The 18,471-nt window shown below is 53.3% G+C and overlaps 1 protein-coding gene and 1 long non-coding RNA gene across 7 annotated transcripts in view; one reads left to right on the top strand and one right to left on the bottom strand.

Annotated features, from left to right (window-relative positions):
• Positions 1 to 16,267, top strand: part of GPSM1 (G protein signaling modulator 1) — a 35,684-nt gene extending 19,417 nt beyond the window's left edge. For 2 of the 5 annotated variants that reach the window (XM_031556230.1, XM_031556228.1), the window contains 3 exons: positions 12,085 to 12,244; positions 13,747 to 13,955; positions 14,083 to 16,267. In XM_031556230.1, coding sequence (XP_031412090.1) covers positions 12,085 to 12,244; positions 13,747 to 13,955; positions 14,083 to 14,271 — 558 coding nt within the window. In that variant the 3' untranslated portion in view covers positions 14,272 to 16,267. Of the gene's footprint in view, positions 1 to 12,084; positions 12,257 to 13,746; positions 13,956 to 14,082 lie in introns of all 5 variants that reach the window. The other 3 variants (XM_031556229.1, XM_031556227.1, XR_004161675.1) reach the window with 2 other exon arrangements.
• LOC104913690 overlaps positions 14,592 to 18,471 on the bottom strand; it is a 6,419-nt gene continuing 2,539 nt past the window's right edge. For both annotated transcript variants that reach the window (XR_002120672.2, XR_002120673.2), the window contains 3 exons: positions 18,366 to 18,460; positions 15,832 to 15,944; positions 14,592 to 14,739 (listed from right to left, as the gene is read on the bottom strand). This is a non-coding gene — a long non-coding RNA (uncharacterized LOC104913690). The remainder of the gene's footprint in view (positions 14,740 to 15,831; positions 15,945 to 18,365; positions 18,461 to 18,471) is intronic.

Here is an 18,471-nt window from a genome sequence, read left to right as displayed (position 1 = left end):
TTGTCTTTAGCCCAAACAACAGAGTTGTTTGTTGGGCCGCTGTGTTCTGGTTGTGTTGATGCTCATGCTGTGACACTGGCAAACATGATGCACTGGGGAGGCTTCCTGCAGCTGTGTTGGTTTCGTTCTCGGTTTTGAAGATGGGAATTGCACCCACAAACAATGGCACGTTTCTGAGTCCTGGGAGGGGGCTCAGAGATGTTTGGACTCAGCGAGAAGCCCCGAATCCTCAGCTTCCTGCTGCTGGGGGTGTGTTGTAACAGCAAAGACTTCCTGATGGCATGGATGCTCCAAAATGTTTGATCTCCTGCTTTAGTGGTGCATTACAGCCTCAGTGTATGCAGTTCTGTGATCACTCACTTGAATCCAGGTGGAAGCAGTCCAAGCCAGGAGACAGACACCTGTTTCTCCTTAGTGCTTAAGAAAAGAACACAAAACAATATTTCTATGTTAGGTAAGAAAGGGTCTGAGCTTCAGAGCTTGGGATGAAGCCTGCCTGTAGAGAGGGGATGTTTGAACGTGGTTCCTTGTTCCCATACTATGGGTGCAGGTAGAACACGTCCTGATCTGCACAGCCATGCACATCCCCTTCTGGCCACAGACAGTCCTGGTTTTCTGTTCCGTTGTCTGACCGCTGGAGACAGGATTTCTACAACAATTGTTTCTTTTAGACTTCTCTGAGCTGCTGTTTCATTCCCAATGGTGTCGGTGGAAATGGTCTAATAGGAAAAGCATTTCCTGCTGCTCACCGGTGCAAACATGATCGTTGGGAAGGAAAACAAAGCTCATCTGAACCAGAAAGGAGACAGCAGCACGGGGGCATCTGAGGGAATACAAAGGCAGAAAAAAACCAGCCTGCTTCTGCTAGAAATAGCCTTGTATTTTTAACTCGGACACTCAGCCAGAAAACAAACAAAAGCAGTGCTCCAGCAAGAGTAAGGCAAAGAGTGTTCCTGGAGTGTGTGTGTGAGCACATAGGGCTCTGTGTGTAGGAAGGGCCCCTGGGATGCTGCCAGCCACCAGCAAGTTGTCACCATACATGCAGGGGTTTGGTGAATGGTGAGGAGGCAGGGAAAGGCTCACCGAGGTGCCCAGGTGTTGTAGTGCCTTAACTCTACCTGCTCACTCTGGATTTGTGGGCGAGTTCATTTTAAGTTCAGCCCCTAAGCATTCCTGGTGCACCTGGTGGGGCAAACAGCAGAGAGAGTGAACTTGAGATAGGCAGAGTAGCAGGGAAAACCAGCATCTCCCTCCTCACAGACACCAAACATGCCCATTTTGTCCTAGGAGAGAATAGATGATGCACTTGGCTGGAGGAGAAGGGCAACTGTCTGTCTTATGTTTTGGAGAATGCCCATCTTGGTAACTAACAGACTGTAGCCTGTGTCCCATAATAAGTGTGATGTGTTAGGTTGGGCTTGTTCTCAGGTTGTAGCTGTACCGAAGGGAAGGTGGAGGTGTTCATAATCTTTTTCCTAAAAGCTTCTGAAATACCCTTGGACATCCGGGAGCTCTGCATGGCGATGAGGAAGGGAAGAATGCTGCATCCATGCCTGTGCACAGCCCCAGAGACCAGACTGCAGGGCTGAGCCTGCTGCTGGAGGGCTTCATCTCACTTTGTGTGTTTGGGTTTTGGACTCAGCAGCACCGTGTCTGTGCTACGTGCCCATCCCAGCCCTACAAAGGCTTTGTGCAGAGCCCCACTGGGACACAGCTTGTGCCTCAGACCCTGCCCTGCCACACACACAGTGCCCTACACGAAGGGCTCTGCTGCCAGGGCGCTGGCTGTGCAGTGTGCTCTGGGTTACTTCAGGTGAATCCTGTCTGGTTTCTGTGCTCCCAGCTGACAGTGATGCCAGCTTGGCTTTGTAGTGCAGCCCAGACCTCCGAACCTTTCAAGTCAACATCTTGCATTTGGCTTTTGTCCCATTGCTCTGTTGGATGGGAGTGTGGGTGGGCTGTGTTGAAAAGCTGTTTCCATCTGTGCCCTTTTAAGTGAAATGTAGCAAACCCCACCCAAGAGCAAGGAGAGGCTGGAACCCAGCTCAGACCCTTTCTCTTGCTCTCCCTCCCACAGAGCTGACTTTGGTCAGGCTGTTCAGACCGCAGTCGCATCCTATTCCTCATTTTGCAAATGCTCAAAGCAAAAAATCTTTAATCCATCAGTTAACAGCAAGTCCTTCATTAGCAGCGTGCCCCAATAGCTGATCTGGGTTGCGTATGGGATGTCACCATACCTGCGCTCAGAAGACAAGCTCAGAACAAACCTCCCAGGCCCTGAACAGGTCTCTCTATAAGTCCTGTTCACCCCCTCCTCCCCACCTGTGGGATGGGCACTGCTGCTCCCCTGCCAACCCCAGAAGCTTACAGAGGCGTGATGGTGGCTGTAAAGTTGTTTGAGCTTTGGATGGCAGGAGCTGTGGTGTTGTTATTAGCATCAGTGATGATGATGCTAATTACTGAGCTGCTGGGAAACTCCCCATGGGAGGAGGCAGGGAAAAGTGGAAGGGGAGGCGAGGCATTTGGTGATGGAGAGGAGCCTGGCCCCGCTGGCAGCACTGCCGGGCCCTGGGAGCAGGGCTCAGTCTGTTGGCAAAGCTGTGGCAGTACTGGGATGGGTGGGAGAAACCATGGCTCAGGCTCTGCGTAAGGTAGGATGTGGGTGAGGGTTCCTCTGTGGGCTCACACCTTTCTGTTAGGGGTGGGAGGGTCCTGGGCACATAGGGGCTTCATCACTACTGGGACACGATGCAAGGGTCCTGCTTGTCTGTCTGCACTGGGGCTGGTGTGGGATCTGATGGGACACCCAGAGCTGTGGGTCGCTGCAGGCTGTGGTGTGGGAGCAGCTGAGGGTTGAGCCACATGTGGTTGTTTTCTCTCTGTTGTAGCAGCAGTCTGTGTATCAGGGTTGGGTCCTCGTGCCTATAGCTGGGTGGCCAGGCCTGAGATTTTCTGTTGGGTTTTGCTGTGTTTAAAACAATGTCAAAGCAGAGGGTTTTGCACCACGTGAAGCTTGCAGACATCAAAGGCTTGGTCAGAACGTAACCCTTTTCCTCCTTGGGGGAGAAGGTCTTAATGCACAGGCTCCCAGAGGACTGGCAGCAGCTGCCTTTTGCAGAGGGTTGCCCCATGGAGGGGACTTCTAATGCTTCAGAAGCATCAGGTGAGCACAGGTTAGTGTAGTTGTCCTTCACTCTCCTGTCTGAGAAAGCAACGTCTCTGAGAAGGCAGGAGAGGGCCCAGGGAACAAAGATGCTCTGTATTCTTGGAAAAAAAAACTTGCCTGGGGATGTGTCCTATTGCTAGGCATGGCTCCTGTGGGCAGAAATGAGCTAAAGGCACTGGGATCTGTGGGGCTGTGTGAGCCTGGCTTCAGGGGCTGCAGTGCTTACTGGACTGCTGGGAAAAAGCACAGAGAAGAAAGGACCACCCTCACCCACTACCCTCCTTAGGGGTCAGTGGTTCAGAAATGGTGCTGCTCATCTGGACCCCAGTCCCCCCAGTGGAGAACATCAGCCCAGGAGTCCTTCCTGGCTCCTGAACCACCCGAGCCCTTGTGGGAACTATTTGTAGTTAATAACAGAAGGAGCTGTGTGCATTGAGGACTTGCAGAGATGGGCTGATGTATTTAGACACAGAACACACGCACAGCGTGCTGTATCTCCAAACATTCCCTGGGACAAATGTTTTTATAAGACCTGCTTTATGCCTACAGCGGGAAGCGACCATAAAAGAAGGGAGAATGTTGTAGTTGACACCCCTGCAGGCAGGGTGCCAGAGTTCCTCCATGTTGTTGTCTCTCTCTCGATGTCCTGTTGATTTGATCCTCTGTATGGCCAATGAGAGCTCAGTCCCTCTGCTGTCCATTCAGAGCTTGATGTGGGTGCCCCATGCTTGGCTGCTCTGTGGCTCTCTGTGCATCTTCCCTCTCTTTTAAGATGATGTAATGATCTGATTGATGTGTGAACTACCTCCATGCCAACGCACGCCCTCCTTTATCTCCCAACCTTTTGTTTAGCTGCGTGGTATAATTATGCCAGTATGGCTGGTCAGACTTTCTGGTGTGAACATGCTCCAAGAAAGCTGGAGGGGTGGGTGGCTGCTGTGATGGGTAAGGCTGTTCCTGTGGCACTCGAAGTCTGCTCTGCTAGAGCCCACCGAGCTGTGTCACCATCAGGCTGTGCCTTCCTCTTTGCTTAGTGAGATGTCCAGCAGCACTTGGTGTGGGTGCAGACCTGGGAGATGTGTCTGCAGGGCTGTGGCCTGGTGGATATTGAGAGGATTCCAGGGATGCAGGCTGCTCTGAGAAGCAGCAGCAATCTGGCTGCATCATCTTAAAACATGCATCCAACCCTTCCGACCACATGTCTGTCTGAGACTTTTTGTTAAGCACTGGGGCCCTTCTTCTCTTTGGCTCCTTTTGTGGGATGGTTGCACACATGAGCCCAAAGTGCTTTCCTACATCAAGGGCTGCAGCAGGGACAGCAGAGCTGGAACCGTGTGGGTTTTCCAATGCAGAGTCCTGAGGTGCTGCTCCTCGCTGGGACTTTATGCAGGGAAACGAGTGGGGAGATAGAGAATCACTGCAGAGGAACTGCATGGGGCAGAGGGGGGAGGCAGCAGTGTTTTCTGGCATGCGCTGCCTCTGCTGCACTCATTGCCTCAGTGGTAAATTATCAGTTTCTCCCTTAAATATTAACAGCTGCCAGGTAACGAATTCCCCCTCTCTGTTTTATAATGGCACTAAAATTGGGAATTGCCTTGCTTTTCTCTGTAATTATCCTATGAGACCACGTGAGCACGAGGGAGGCTGGGCAGGACTGGCAGCTCTGCAGCCCTGTGCTGTGCCTGGGGAATGCAGCGGGGCTGGGCTGCTCCTTGGGGCAGGCAGTGCTGTGGGGTGCATGGCTGTAATGTTCTTCCTTACTGTGCTCTGCCTCATGCAGAAGGGCAGGTTTGGGAGGTGGGTTTGTGGATTTGAAGCAAGCCTGTGCTTGTGAGCAGAGAGGAGAGCACACCCAAGTGCAGGAGGGCTGTGCAAGCCCTCAGCTGTGCAGAGGTCATGTTTTGGACCCCAGGCCTGGATGCTTCTCAGTGTCTTGGCACAATTATTGGGGGCTGCATGAAGGCATTACGTGAGCCCTCGTATCCCAGATGTAGCTGGAGGGTGGCCTTGGAGCTGAAAACATTGGAAAAGAGACTCCAACCAGAGGGATGTGACCTGAAATTGTTGTCCCAGGTCCCACCGCAGCTGTTTACTGAAGGTGAGGACAGGAGCTCTGCAGCCTGGCCATGCTGGAGCTGGTTGACCCAGCTCCTGAAACACATTTCTTTTTCCCCTGGCTCAACGTAACCGGGTTGTCAGTTATTGGCACTTTGAAGCTGTAATTGAGGTCTGCTTTCCTCCTTGTGCAGCCCTTTCTCCCAGCAAATTGTCAGCCCTTGAGTGGTACAGGGCAGGGAGAGGGACGATGAGCTGAGCATTTCCTAGAAACTGTCACTTTAAAGAGAACAGTACTGACAAAGAGGAATGAATCGCAGCCAGACACAGAGCTGTAAAACTCCAAATGTTTGACTTCTCTCTGAATCTGGAACTCTTCTCTCGTTCCTGGGGGCTGTGCTGTGCCTGGGGCACTTTGTGAGTCTGTGGTTTCACCTCCTTGCGTGCAATAAACTGCATGTGCCAAAAGAGCTTAAAACGTCAGAGTCTGAGTTCTGTTTGGGTGTAAATCAATGTAACCCTGAGATCACTGGGCAGTGACAGCGGATGACACAGACCTGCAGTTGGGGGGATTTGGTTTGCTTGTCATGCACAAATATTGTTGGTTGAGGCAGGTGGGAGCACAAGAAGTGGTGTGGCTGTGGATGCGCTTTGCAGGCTGCGTGGGAGAGCAGGGAGGGCTGGGTGCTGCTCCCTGGGGCTCTGTGTCCCCACACAGGGCTGAGAGTGGCTGCTATGGGGTTCTGCCTGTGTGTGCCCCAATGTGAGCTGCCAGCTGGGCAGGGCGCAGCCCCAGTCTGGGGTTAATGTGGCAGTCACGAGGCTCCGCTCACCTTCATCCACGTTTCCCATTAGCAGTGCTATTTTCAAACCTTCCCAAGGCAATTAACACCAATTAATCTAAAAAAGACCAAACAATGTTTTTTGTTTTTTTTCCCAGCACCCCTGGCTTCATCCCATTCCACGTGCAGCCCCAGGAGGCTGCAGTTTGCACCTGGCAGGGAGTGAGGCTGGAGCAGCGCTCCACATGCAATTGGAGGGGACCCCAGGGGTCCCCATGACCCTCACCTGTCCACTCCACATCGTGGTATCTGTGCATCCTGCTCTGGGGTGGGAGAGCAGCTCTCCACAGCACTCCCTATGGATTTGCTTATTGGGGCGCACTGTCAAGCGATGGAGCCACCCCAAGACTCACCCTGCCTGCAGTGGGGCTGGGATTTCATGTTCCGTGGGCTCCGTGCATGGTGAGAGCCCTTGATGTTGGAGGAGGCCTTCAGGCATTGCTGGATATGTGTAAATAATAATTAGGAGTCGGGCGTTTGTAGGAGGTGAGGTGTGCACTGTGGGTGTGAGCGCTATTTGTTAACCTTACTTCTGCCTTCCTGAATCAGGAACATGGGTTATATCATTTAAAGCAATGGAGTGTGTGTTGCTGCAATGAGCTCTAGTTGGCTTTGCTGCTTGGCTGTGTGGGGAAGGCTCTGCTGATCACATGTTGAGAGCTCACTGCTCTCTGGCATCAGCCCATGGCCCTGATGGCTTGGGGCAAGGAGCTTGGACTCGCTCCTGGTGGTTAATTGATCCTCTGGAGTTGGCCATCCCCCTACCCAGCCTGAAGGGGCTGACCTGGAGTGACAGTGCTTCTGATTTGTGTCCTTGGGTTGTAGTTAAAAACGTGAGGGCTGAATCTGGGCCTCAGTGGTAACAGGGGAAGCCAACCTGGTACTATAAGAGTAGTCAAAACTTACAGGGAAAACTCACTGCCTTAACTGCAGAGCGTTGTTGTAGGACTGTCTGTATGCATCAGGGCTGTTTCCAGCAGAGGGGAGGAAATGTAACCCTGGGATTAATGAGGCCATTGCACAAAGTGGCTGCATCTAAGCATGCTGGCATGGTGAGCAGCAGAGGTGTCAGGGACACTTGGGGGACACTGCCATGGGCACTGCGCTCCAAGGGAAGGCAGAGATGGGGCTGTGCTGAGCTGCTGCTCTCAGGTGTGGGTTTGCACCATGTACAGCAGCAGGGCATGCTCCCAGCAGGTCAGCAGTTGAGGCATTAGGAAAGGAGAGAGTGTGGGTGAGCTATTTTGATTTTGTTTGAAACAATAAAGCCTGAGCTATTTGCAATCCTAACAACAGAACCAGCTTTTAGCACTGGCGTTTATAGGGATGAGTGGGCGAGTTGTTTAAAGGGAAAAAAAAATCTTTGAAAACAGTCCAAGGAAGGGTGATAATTTCATATGGAAGGGAAAAGCGTTGGGCACGTCTGTGTTTGCAGTGTGTGTGTATGGGGCTGCTGGGACCGCAGAGCCCAGGGCACACAGGGGGCTGCAGGGGGGACGTTCAGGGGATGACCCTGCAGGTCAAGGATGCTCTGCTTGCTCTCCTTCACTGCATCCTGTGCCCAGGTGCAAAAAGTGTTCTTTGCTGTTCCGAGGGCTCTGCTGCTGGGTCAGCCCCATCTTCTGCATGTCCCCCTCTGTGCCCATTCCATGTGCTGTGATGGGGCTATCTCCAACTTTGGCTCTTCAGATACAGGGCAGGGGCTCAGCTGTGACTCACAGCCCCGCTTCCCTCTGCCCTAAAGCATCCCCTCAGCTCAGCACAGTGGTGCAGAGGCAGCAGCCGTGGTGCAGATGTGCATTTCACAAGAGATGTGGCAGTGCCTGTGCTAGTGTGCAGCAGTGTCCTGCACTGAGCGTGGCAGTGGCCATGCCCTGCCCATTTCTCATCCCTGCACCCTTTCTTTCTTCATTTGCTGCAGCATTTCTTACAATTAAATCATGAACGGAGTGGTAGCTTAGTAGTGAGCTCCCCAGGCAGGAGCTTCGATGTAGAGGCAGATTCCCATTTTCTCTCTTCCACAGCCCATGGCACCAGACCCACACACACTAATTGGTTTTTGCCTGCTCTGTCCCGAAGCCTGGACTGTGCGGGGTGATGGAGAACCTGTTTTTGTTCAGGGTTAATGACATTCCCCACTTCTGCAACAGAAGGTGGGCAGGAGGCTCTGAGGGCAGTATGGATGGAGAGCCGATGGGGCACTGCAGCGTTTTGCTGGCGGGCTGCTTCTCTTCCTGGTGACCCATCCCACAGTCCAAACCCACGTTTGTTTGCATTTCACAAATGTAAAACCTGTCCCCGGGCTGTTGCACGGTGTTCCCATCCCTTCTGTGCTTAGCATCTCATTACGATCACAACGTTCCCTCTGTTAAACAGGGCTGCGTTTAAATTCAGAATCAATTCGTGGCTGAGTATCTTCTGCAGCAGGGCCAAAAAAAAAAATCACATCCCTGACAGCACGTGGAGCAGGAGGGCTCTCGGGAGCCGACGCGGGTCCCTGGGTATTTCAGTGCTTTAAATCTGAGCCATCAGATCGTGCCTGCAGGCGCACGGTGCGTCCGCTGCCCGCGGAGCTGAGCGCTTTTGCAGATGTCGTTCGGCAAAATCGATCCCGATCTATTTTTAAGGCGAAGTGTGCGCGGCGGGTGGGAGGCGAGGAGGTGGAAGGAAAGCTAAATATTCACATAGCTCCGCGCTGCGTCGGAGAGCATCGGCGAACAGCGCCGGGATCGTGGCAGCGAGGTGAGGGCGAAGCGAGAGCGGGGATGCGGCTGCGGGGGGAGAACGGCACGGCGGTGGGGCTGAGGCTTTATGCGGGGCTGTGGCTTCACGCCGGGTCTGCCGGTCCTCTGCTCCGTGTAAATCTGTGCTCCGGTGCCGAGCGGAGCCGCTGGGGAGCGCACGGCAAACAGAGCCGTCTGTGAGCGGAGCTGGGAGAGCGGCTGCCCAGGTCGGTGAGCGCAGAGCGGCTTTCTGTGGGCTTTGCTTTTTTGCTTCTGGAATGAGGCGATATGCATAGAGAGACAGAAGGGGGGGCGGTTTCCGCGGGTCGTGGCTTGGATAGAGCTTGTGGATGCTGGAAAAGTGAGCTGCTTTTAAAGCTGGCTGCTGGATTCATTTTGAACTTTGTGTTACCAATATCCATGCTACTCCCTGGGAAGCGGATGCAGCAACCCGCGAAGCAACTGGTGCTGTGTGGATGCCTTGCAGGAGCACAGTGGTGCTGGGGGAGCTCCTGGGGAAGTGAGGGGGGAGTGCTGCCCTGGGCACAGACTGTGTGAGTTCGACAGCTCTGAGCCAACGAGGAGCCAAGGCAGCAGCCAGCTGCTGGGACTGGTGCAGCCCCGCTGCTCTGCTGGGAGCAGAGGCAGTAGGTGCTTCCATCCACATCAAACTGAGGCATACAATATGGGTTTCCTCCTGCCCCCTACTCCTACTCCCCTTTGCCTTCTGGATGCTCATCCCAGCACCCCCCCAGGTGCCCACCCTGCGCAGCCGGAGCAATGAGGCTGGGTCTGATGCCCTGCATGGTGCCAGGCTTTGGGGTGCACAGCAGTGCTGCTGTTGGCTCCTCCAAGGGGTTCTGGGATGATGGAGCAGATTGCAGTGCTGTGTGTATCGTGCGAAGTGCTCCTGCTGCTGCTCTAGCCTGGTGATTTTGGGTCAGCTGCCTGAAGAGAGAGTGGGTAAGTGCTTGGGATGCATCTAGTTGGTAGGGGAGAGACAGATAGGAGGTGACACATGGGCACGGATGTGTCGGGGCAAATATCTGCTGGGTCCGGAGCACAGTTTGTCTGGGAAGTGTCTGCAGTCAAAAGGTCAGCTCTGGGGATGGAGTGCAGGGTCCTGTCCCTGCTCCTTTCATCTCTATGTTGTCTAATCACTGAAATGGGATGAGGAGGAGCTGTTGCTGGACAGGTTGCTGAGGAAGCACTCTCCAAGGAGTGGCTGTAGGAGCAGCACTGAAACCTGCTGTTTTATCCCGACCCTGCTGCGTGGGGACACAGAGGAGAAGCCCGCCTGGCAGAACAGGGGGGTTTGGCCCTTATGAAATGCTGCTTTGTGCCCAGGGGACAGAGCTGGGCAGAGGCTGAGAGGTTCTCTTTAGTACTGGTGAGTGTGCACCTGTGCTTCACTGAGCAGTGACCTGCAGGTTGAGGAGCTCAGGGCAGCCCAGCACTGGTGCTGTTGCTCCCTGTGTTCCCAACACTGCAGCTGTGTTTGACACATCCTGGATCCCACCTGGCAGGCTGAGCAGCCTGCTGCTTGCACCAGCACACAGCATCCCTGCTGCCTTCCAGGGAGGGAGATGTGTTTCAGGTAAGCAAGTCGGGCTCCCAGGCTGTCATTAGCCAGGCTGCTGGATGCTCTGTTCCCTCGTGGAGAACAGGAGTAAAGCTGCAGTGCTGTGTACGTGACCTTTCTGTGGGTAGGGAGCTGAGGCTTTGTGCAGGGTGTGGGGTGCGCTGTGGGGCTGGGGTCTGTGGCAACACTGTGGTGGTGGTTGTGCTGTTGTAGGACTGTTGCTCAGTGCTGTTAGGGGATGCCCAGGCTCTCAGGAAGCCACAGCTCGGCAGCAGACGGTGCACCCCAGGGCACAGCCCGTCCATCTGCCTGCACAGCTCCTTCCTCGGGGCTGGCAGCAGGCAGGGCTCTGTGCAGTGTCACATTGGGGTGTTTTAATTAGGGAGGTGTGGGGCTCTGAGGGAGGGCCAGGCAGAGCATCCTTTCCTCTCTCGGGTGTGTTTGGAGCAAAGGTCCTCATATTGTAAATGGATGGATCCCCGGTGGGATGTGCTATGGGAAAATATGGTCTCCCCATGAGCTCTGTCTGTTGCGTCCCCCATGAGGTGGAACTCTTCCTTGGGTTGTGCCACTGCCCCCACTGACTCTGTGCCACCCCAGGGAGCCGTGGTGTGAATGAGCAGGCTTCCTCTTCCACCTTCAAGTTTGGTCATGTGAGCCGGCACGGCAGGACTGTGTTAGAAGCTGTTCATCCTTGGCTGAAGCTCATTCAGGCTGTGGTTTCAGAGGGTCTGTCTGCTCCATTTGTGAGTCAGTACCTGGGAGGAGGTGAGAGGTGATTCTCCCTCCCCTCTCTGCTCCCATATTGCCAATGTTCCTCTCTGGCCCGCTGCTAATTTTGACGCTGCCCTAAATAGAAGCTGAGTGCATCTCATCTGCTTTGCTTAGCATATAGGAAAATTGTTTTCCTTCGTTTATTGACTCTGGCTCACAGCTTTAACCCTGTCAACACACAGCTCTCCCCAGCACAGGGCTCCCTGGTAGCACTCTGCATGCCCAGGGAGCAGCCCTGTGCTGGGGTCAGCATTGCACACCTCACCAAAGGCCCTCCAGAGAGCTCTGCTGTGCAGCAGTGAACACAGGACCTGGGTTCACCCTCCTGGTGCAGCACCCTGCCCATCTCCACCACGGCACAGCAATTAGAGGTTGCTGTGAGTGCTAACTCTTCAGCAGCACAACTTAAATATATCACTGTCTGCTGCAAGGTTCTTATTTGGGGCTCTCATGCAAGAGCCGTTTTCCTGAACAACTGTAATTTTGTGGCATTTGCAGCTTGGTGATGGCCGGAGCAAGCAGGGTGCAATGACAGGTCGGAAGGAAGTGGGGGCTGTGGTGTGCAGAGGTTACGTTTAGCAGCTCGGGAAAGAGGGGTGGGCAGTGTGCCTGAGCCTGGCACGTGGCAGCACCCCATGGGGGGGTACCCGCTGGGTTCTCCCACCTCTTGCCCTCCCCACCGCTCTGTTCACGGCCTCTTCTTGGAGGCTGGTTTTCTTTGGATCGTCCAAACCAATGGAAAGAGGAAAAGGAGAGGCTGTTTTTGAGCTAGGAGCACAGAGTTTAAGAGGCAGTGACCCTGGGCAGGTGCAGTGCATGGAGAAGGACGGGCATAGCGTGGAGTCCAGCTCTGGGCAGGGCAGGATGGAAACATTGCCAAAGGCCACGCAGTGAGAGGCGGTTGGGGCGTGCTGACTCCCTTGTGTTTTATTGTCTTTGCAGAAGATCAACCGAACCCCTTCGGATGAGGAATGCTTCTTTGACCTGCTGAGCAAGTTCCAGAGCAACCGGATGGACGATCAGCGCTGCCCGCTGGAGGAATGCCCGTCGGAGGCTGCGGAGGCAGCAGCCACACCAGTCCCAGCCCTGGAAGAACGGATTCGTAAGCATGGAGGTGTTGATAAGTCGCTGTGACTCTGGGTCGTGCTGCTCCCGTGGCATGGCTGGCTGTGTGGTGTTGCTGTGCAATGGCCTGGGTGGGCTCTGGCAGGAGGGGAAGATGCTGCTGGGTGTTCTCAGTGTGAGCACAGTGGAAAAACTTCTGGGTTTTGTACAGTTGTTGGATGCTGCGGTGATGGGTGTTGCGTAAGGATGGGGAAGGCAGCAGGATGGATAAACAAGAGGAAGCTCCGGGTGCGCAGACAGGGAGCTTTGCTTGTGGAAAGAACACGGATAAATGGAGGAAACCATCTGACAAATAGATGGGATGGGAAAGGCAGGCCAGGGCTGTGTCTGCGCTTTGGGTTTGTGTCTTTTTTATGACAGCGTGTTGAGGTGCTTTGATTACAGCAAACAGGGCGTGCAGGTCCCTCTGTTGCTCACAGGGACGCGGGTCGCTCCCAGGTGAGCGGTTTCTTCTGTGCTAAAAATAAGGTGGAAGCAAACATCACTTTTTTCAAGATGCACTTCTGCATCAGAAACACACTTGGCTGTAACAGCTGTGTACCTTATGAGTATGAAGCTTTATTAAGAGCGTTCAAGTAGGCATACTTTCTGTTCATCCATCACTTGGTCTCTGAGCTTTTTGGACACGTTGTTTGAAGTTTCTTTGTGAGCTGAAAGGCGTCAGTGCTGCAGTTAGTGTGCATTCCTACGGCTCCAAGAGCTGGGGCTGTTGGAGCAGCAGTGTCAGGATCTGGGGGCACCCTCAAGTGCTTTGTGCTCCCTGAGGCGATGCCCCACCAGGCTGGATTTCTTACAGCTCCACTTGCTTGTCCCCATCCCAAGTGCAGTTCCTGTTCTGTGAGTGTTTTGCTGCCTAGCAGCTGCCAGGAGCCAGCAGGCCCCATGTGTTGTGTGTTGCCCTGGCTGGGGGCATTGCTCTGCTGTGTGCCTTAGCCAGGCTCGTTACTTTGCACGTTACCTGCCTGCAGTTAAACCCTCGGGACCTGCAGTGCTCAGTAAGGAACCACAGCAGTGCACAGGAACTGTACAGTCACCTGCAACTGCTGGGTGGAAATCAAAATTGCAGCAGCATCCTGCCAAAATCTTTGCCTTACCCTAGGTGCTAGGCAATGCAGCAGATGCAGCCTGCAGGTTTTTGGGAGGTGGCTGCCATGTACCTGCAGGTAGGGCTGTGCCCCAGCACTGGCATCCAGAGAAGGGTGTGAGTGGTTGCACGGCTGGGCTGTGGGCTTTGATCCCTGCTTTCTTGGTAGGTTTTTGCTTGCTTGCTTGTGCTGTTGGCAGTGGGATTGTTCCTGCTTACCACACAGGGTGGAAGGGAATGGCATTGGTCACAGAAGCTGCTGTCCTACCCAGCTCAGCCCTGGGAGGCTTCTAAAACAGGGGCTTAGGTCTGTTGGTTGATCAGCATTTCGGTGAGAACCGGGACTCTGCGGTAAGCAGAGATGTGACCCTGGTGTGCTCCTCTCCCCCTCCCAGCACACTCCTCCCTGATGGCATCCCCACAGACAGAGGAGTTCTTCGATCTCATTGCCAGCTCGCAGAGCAGACGGCTGGATGACCAGCGTGCCAATGTGGGCAACCTGCCAGGCCTCCGGATAACACACAACAACTTGGGGCACCTGTGCATGGAGGGGGATGCCCAGGAGCCAGGGGATGAGTTCTTCAACATGCTGATGAAGTGTCAGGTACAGCAGGGCTGAGCGGGAGGGAGGGGTGGGCTACTTTCTCCACCATCAGCAAGCAATGCCCTCCTACTCTTACTAGGCTGGCTGTGGGCAGCATGCAGCCCTAACCCCTGTTCTTCCCCTGTAGTCCTCCAGGATAGACGACCAGCGCTGTGCACCACCAGATTCCATCCCCCGTGGTCCCACCATGCCAGATGAGGATTTCTTCAGCCTCATCCAGCGGGTCCAGGCCAAACGCATGGATGAGCAGAGGGTAGATCTGGCCTCAGCACAAGAGGAGGCAGAAGAGGAGCAGCAAAGGCCTGGTTCCAGCTAAGAACTGGGGTTAAGTCTGGGGAGTTTGTTTTGGTTTTGTTTGTTTTTGATTTTCTTTTCTTTTCAAAAAGAACTTTAAGTGTAGGTGGTTTCAAACCAGAGTGCTCCTGCACCGCCAGACTTCTTCCAGGATCTGCACCTCAACTGCACTGCACTTGTTCACAGGAGGGGACTGTTTTTAAACAAGGGTTTTTTAGGAGATGCAGCTTCTGTAACAATGGGCACAGCTCAAGGGAAGAAGACCTTGGCAGCCCCTCTGCTTGTCACCTAAAACTCCAGGAACTCACACTGGCAGCTGAAGGAGGAGCCCAGAGCAGGTAGTTAAATGCAGCCTCGATCTTCTTTATTTCTAAAATACTTTTAATAGGGGAAAGGAAGAGCACCTTTTTCATTTTGCAGTCACGTCTGTGTCATGACACAAGTTGTTCTGGATCCTTCCCTGGAAACATCTTCATCAGTTTTGTTCTTTCTACGGAAGGAAATGAGCCCAAATCAGAAGCTGCACAGGACCTTCTAAAGCTCACCCCACCCCTGGCTGCAGCTATGGTCCCCCACCCTTTGAAGTTTGTTCTGGGGTTGCAATGAACTCTGCAGTGAGAGCTGTATGCTGTCCCCTCTGCTTCCTCAGCTGCTCCTGTACGGAGTTGTGCCAGAAACTCCAAAGCAGGAGCTGGGGCTCTCCCACTTTTACCTTCAGTGGGATCTGGAGACCTCCAGAGAACAAGCATGGGACAAAGCCTGAAAGGTAAGTGCCAGGTATGCAGCCTGCATTGCAGCCACATGACAAAAGATGGTACCTTGGAAAGAAGGAAGAAAGAAGGTCTTCTGCCCATCTATTCAGCACAGAAATCAAACTTAGCTGAACTCATTGTTTCTGGTGCAGCTGAGCCAGAAGCCTCACAAGGGAATGTCCAGTTGCCTAAGGCAGAAACCTGCATCTGGCACTGACCTGCTTTGTAAGCCAGCAACGTTTTCTGGCCGTGGCTTGTCAGGAGAGCAAGCAGAACTATCCCCTGCAGCTGGCAGTGGAGGACAATAGCACTCCCCTCCCCTTGTTTCTTCTGAAAGAAACCAGTGCTGTGCTGCTCCATGCCCCAGCAGACCTGCTCTCAGCAAGGCAGCCCTTATTCTGCACACAGTCTGGTCCCACACTAGCAAGAAATGGAGCCTTGGTGACAGCTCCAGGTTGGAATTGTTACTGGGAAGTCAGTTTCACCCTGTATGCAAATGCAAGGGTCCACATTTACTGTCATCCCTTTTGGTAAAGTTGGAAATGCAAGCCCAGAGAGGAGGGCAGCAGAGACTGAACTTCAGGAGGTGGAATGCTTGACCAGAGAGGCTATCCTGGACTTGAGAAACTCCAGTAATGAGTTCTGCCAAAGCAGATGTTTCCTATAGGGAACAAATCAGCACTTTCTAATCAAAACGCATTTGACAGAGACATTTCCTACCAGCAGTAAGATTTTCAGACCAGTGATGCTGCTCACCAGGCATTTAACCTGCCTATACTGACCACGGGAGGGGGGTAGCTGCATTTCAGCTGCTACCAGGGAGCACTCACCTGCTGCCCAGAGTCCTGGGCTGAGCCTCTGCCTCCTTCCTGCGCCAGGTCAGATAGCTGGAGATCAGGCAGGAGAATGTGCACAGCCACGTATGTACCCACCTAGCTTGTATCTGTAAAGAGGACAACACTGGAGATGAGGATGACTTGACCAGCTCCAGGCTTGGCCCTGTGCAGCTCTCAGCCAGGTGGTGAACTGGAATCTGACCATTAAGCTTTCAGAGGTGTTAATTATTTGCCATATACTTGAATGTATGAGCTTATTTATTTTTACATGTGCATTTGCTAATGTCATTTTAATGGGGGATTTCCAACCCATAGGTACTTTTTTCTAAAAAAGAATAATCTGCCAAATGAATTAATATATTAGAAGCAAATACAGCTCAAGGGAAAGGGAGGGTTGTGCTTAATAATAAATATTTGTGTCTAAGCTTCAGTGGCAAAGTCATTTTCCTTATTTTTTGGCCACCTTTCCTGCTTTGTTGTCAGCAGAGCTAATGGTGGCTCTTGGGGATGGGAGAGGGGGTGCAGGGATTGTTCTTGGGGCAGCTGTCACTACAGGTAAGTGTTAAGAAAAGGGTGTACGTGTGCACATACACATTCCTTTCACTTACAAGCACACAGGTCTGTCTGCCTTAACTCCCTTCAGGTGCTGTAGAGAAAGTGCCAAAGCTCTGAGCACTCCATACCCCCAAACACCAGTCAAAGCCCAAGAGTACAGGGACAACAGCCTGTGACTGTCAAGTATTTGCTTCTCCCAGTGAGCTCGAGCCCTCCCATAGAAATCAGGATGAAGCCTTCCTCTCAGGCTAAGTGCTTTAGTACCTGCCCCAAAAAACAGGTCTTGTTTCCCTGGTGGCAGCTGGAAAAAAAGGGCAGCAATTTCTGCACACTGCCCTGCCATAAGCCCTTAGTGAAGATACTCAAAAAGCAGCAGGCAGCAGTGCAAGCTCATTCCAACACAGCAGGAGTGAGCAGGCCATTAGACTTTGCTAGAGAGGGAGCCAGAGAGCAGCAGATTTTGGATCCTGAGGCTTGTAAGAATAAAGCCAAGTCCCAGCTGGTCTTCCTATGCCTGGCTACCTTGTGTAGGCTATGGCCAGTCCCAGTCAAAGCTAAACAAAAAGCCACCAGCTTGCTCTCATCAGGCATTCTTAAGCTTCTCACTACCCAGACACATAAAACTCTGTACTGCCAAAGGCTCTGTGTGTGACCTGAGGACAGAACCATGCCTCCAACTATGCAAAGTCTTGAGATGATTCCTATAACTAAGTGATGGGAGCCTATCTCACCTGCTGCCTCACTGTCCTTAGTAGCTGTGGAAGGAACTATGTGTTCTCCAGTAAAAGAGAACAACACAGCATCCTCCAGTAGGAGTCACAGTGTGCAGAGAACAAAAAAGAGCTCGGCTTTGTGGAGGGAGCAGCTCACTGCTGGCACCCATCGGATAAAGGGGGGACTGCTGGGGCTAACTTGGCCTTGGATCGAGAAGGGCAGCTGCTGCAGCAGCTGTGAAATACAGAGCAGGGTGCTGGCCCCTGTGCAGGGCTGTAATGGGGAGGAAATCTATAAAAAACATCAGAAACACAGGATACTGCTCCTTCCTACCTTGCTTTTTTCTAAGTGTCCTGAGAGACACTTGAGAGCTCGTGTTGACTGTGTGCCTGGTGGGAGTTTTTGTATTGCAAACTCATCTGCCAAGTCACATCAGGTCTGAGTCTCAGCACTTACCTCAACCCTCTTCTGAGCCTCGTGCTGCTCCTGCCCCAGCCATGATCTCCAGCAGGCTGGAAGGGCACGCAGCACACGGGGAGGGGTCTGCTGGCTCTGAGCAGCCCAGCACTGTAAATTCCAGACAGCTTTCAGAGGCTCTCCATAGCAATCTCCCTGACTGCTGCTAGGCCAGGACACAGCCACAGGTTAACTCCTGCACCGACAAGCTCATCATTCTGTAGCACTGAAGATCACAGCCCAGGGACGGGCACAGAGGTATCAGCCGCCCACCTGCAGGGGTTGGGCAGAGGGCTCTCACCTTGCTGTACCTCTCTGCCCCCACTGCAGCAGGACCTGGCAGCCCAGAAGCTTACATGAGATCCCGTGGAAGCAGCACACTTCACAGCCCCCAGCTCCCCTGCACACACACAGACTCACTTCCTCTCCCCATAGGGCTCCCATTTCTATGCACTCTACCAAATGCTCCTGCACCACTGCTGGGGGGACCATAAGAACACCAGCATCTGCTGCAGCCAACAGCTGCAACCCATCAGCGTCCCCCAGCAGCTGGGTGAACTCTGGAATTTGAATGTAATAAAGCAGGAGAGGCAGAAAGCCGGAGGCAAAGTATTTCCTATTTCACAGCAAAGCTCTTGCAGGATAGGATGGAGGAAAAGAATGCAGCTCTCATCAGCTGCAGTGAAATGCTTTGAGGAACACAGCAAAGGTTTATGCCAGCAGTGCATCCTGTGAATGTTGCTCTGTCTGCCTCAAAATCACTCCTCTGGGCCTCAGGCACCCGTCAGTGCACCATCACTCACCGTGCTCTGCTGCTCCAGGCTTGGGCATCACTGGTCCCCATCACACTGCAGCTCCAGCAGGCTTTTTCCCTTCTTGCCAGAAAGATATGCCTCCCCTTTTTCAGAA

The sequence above is a fragment of the Meleagris gallopavo genome, chromosome 19 (assembly GCF_000146605.3).
Source record: "Meleagris gallopavo isolate NT-WF06-2002-E0010 breed Aviagen turkey brand Nicholas breeding stock chromosome 19, Turkey_5.1, whole genome shotgun sequence".
NCBI lineage: Eukaryota > Metazoa > Chordata > Aves > Galliformes > Phasianidae > Meleagris > Meleagris gallopavo.
This window is presented reverse-complemented; position numbering and strand designations above follow the sequence as displayed.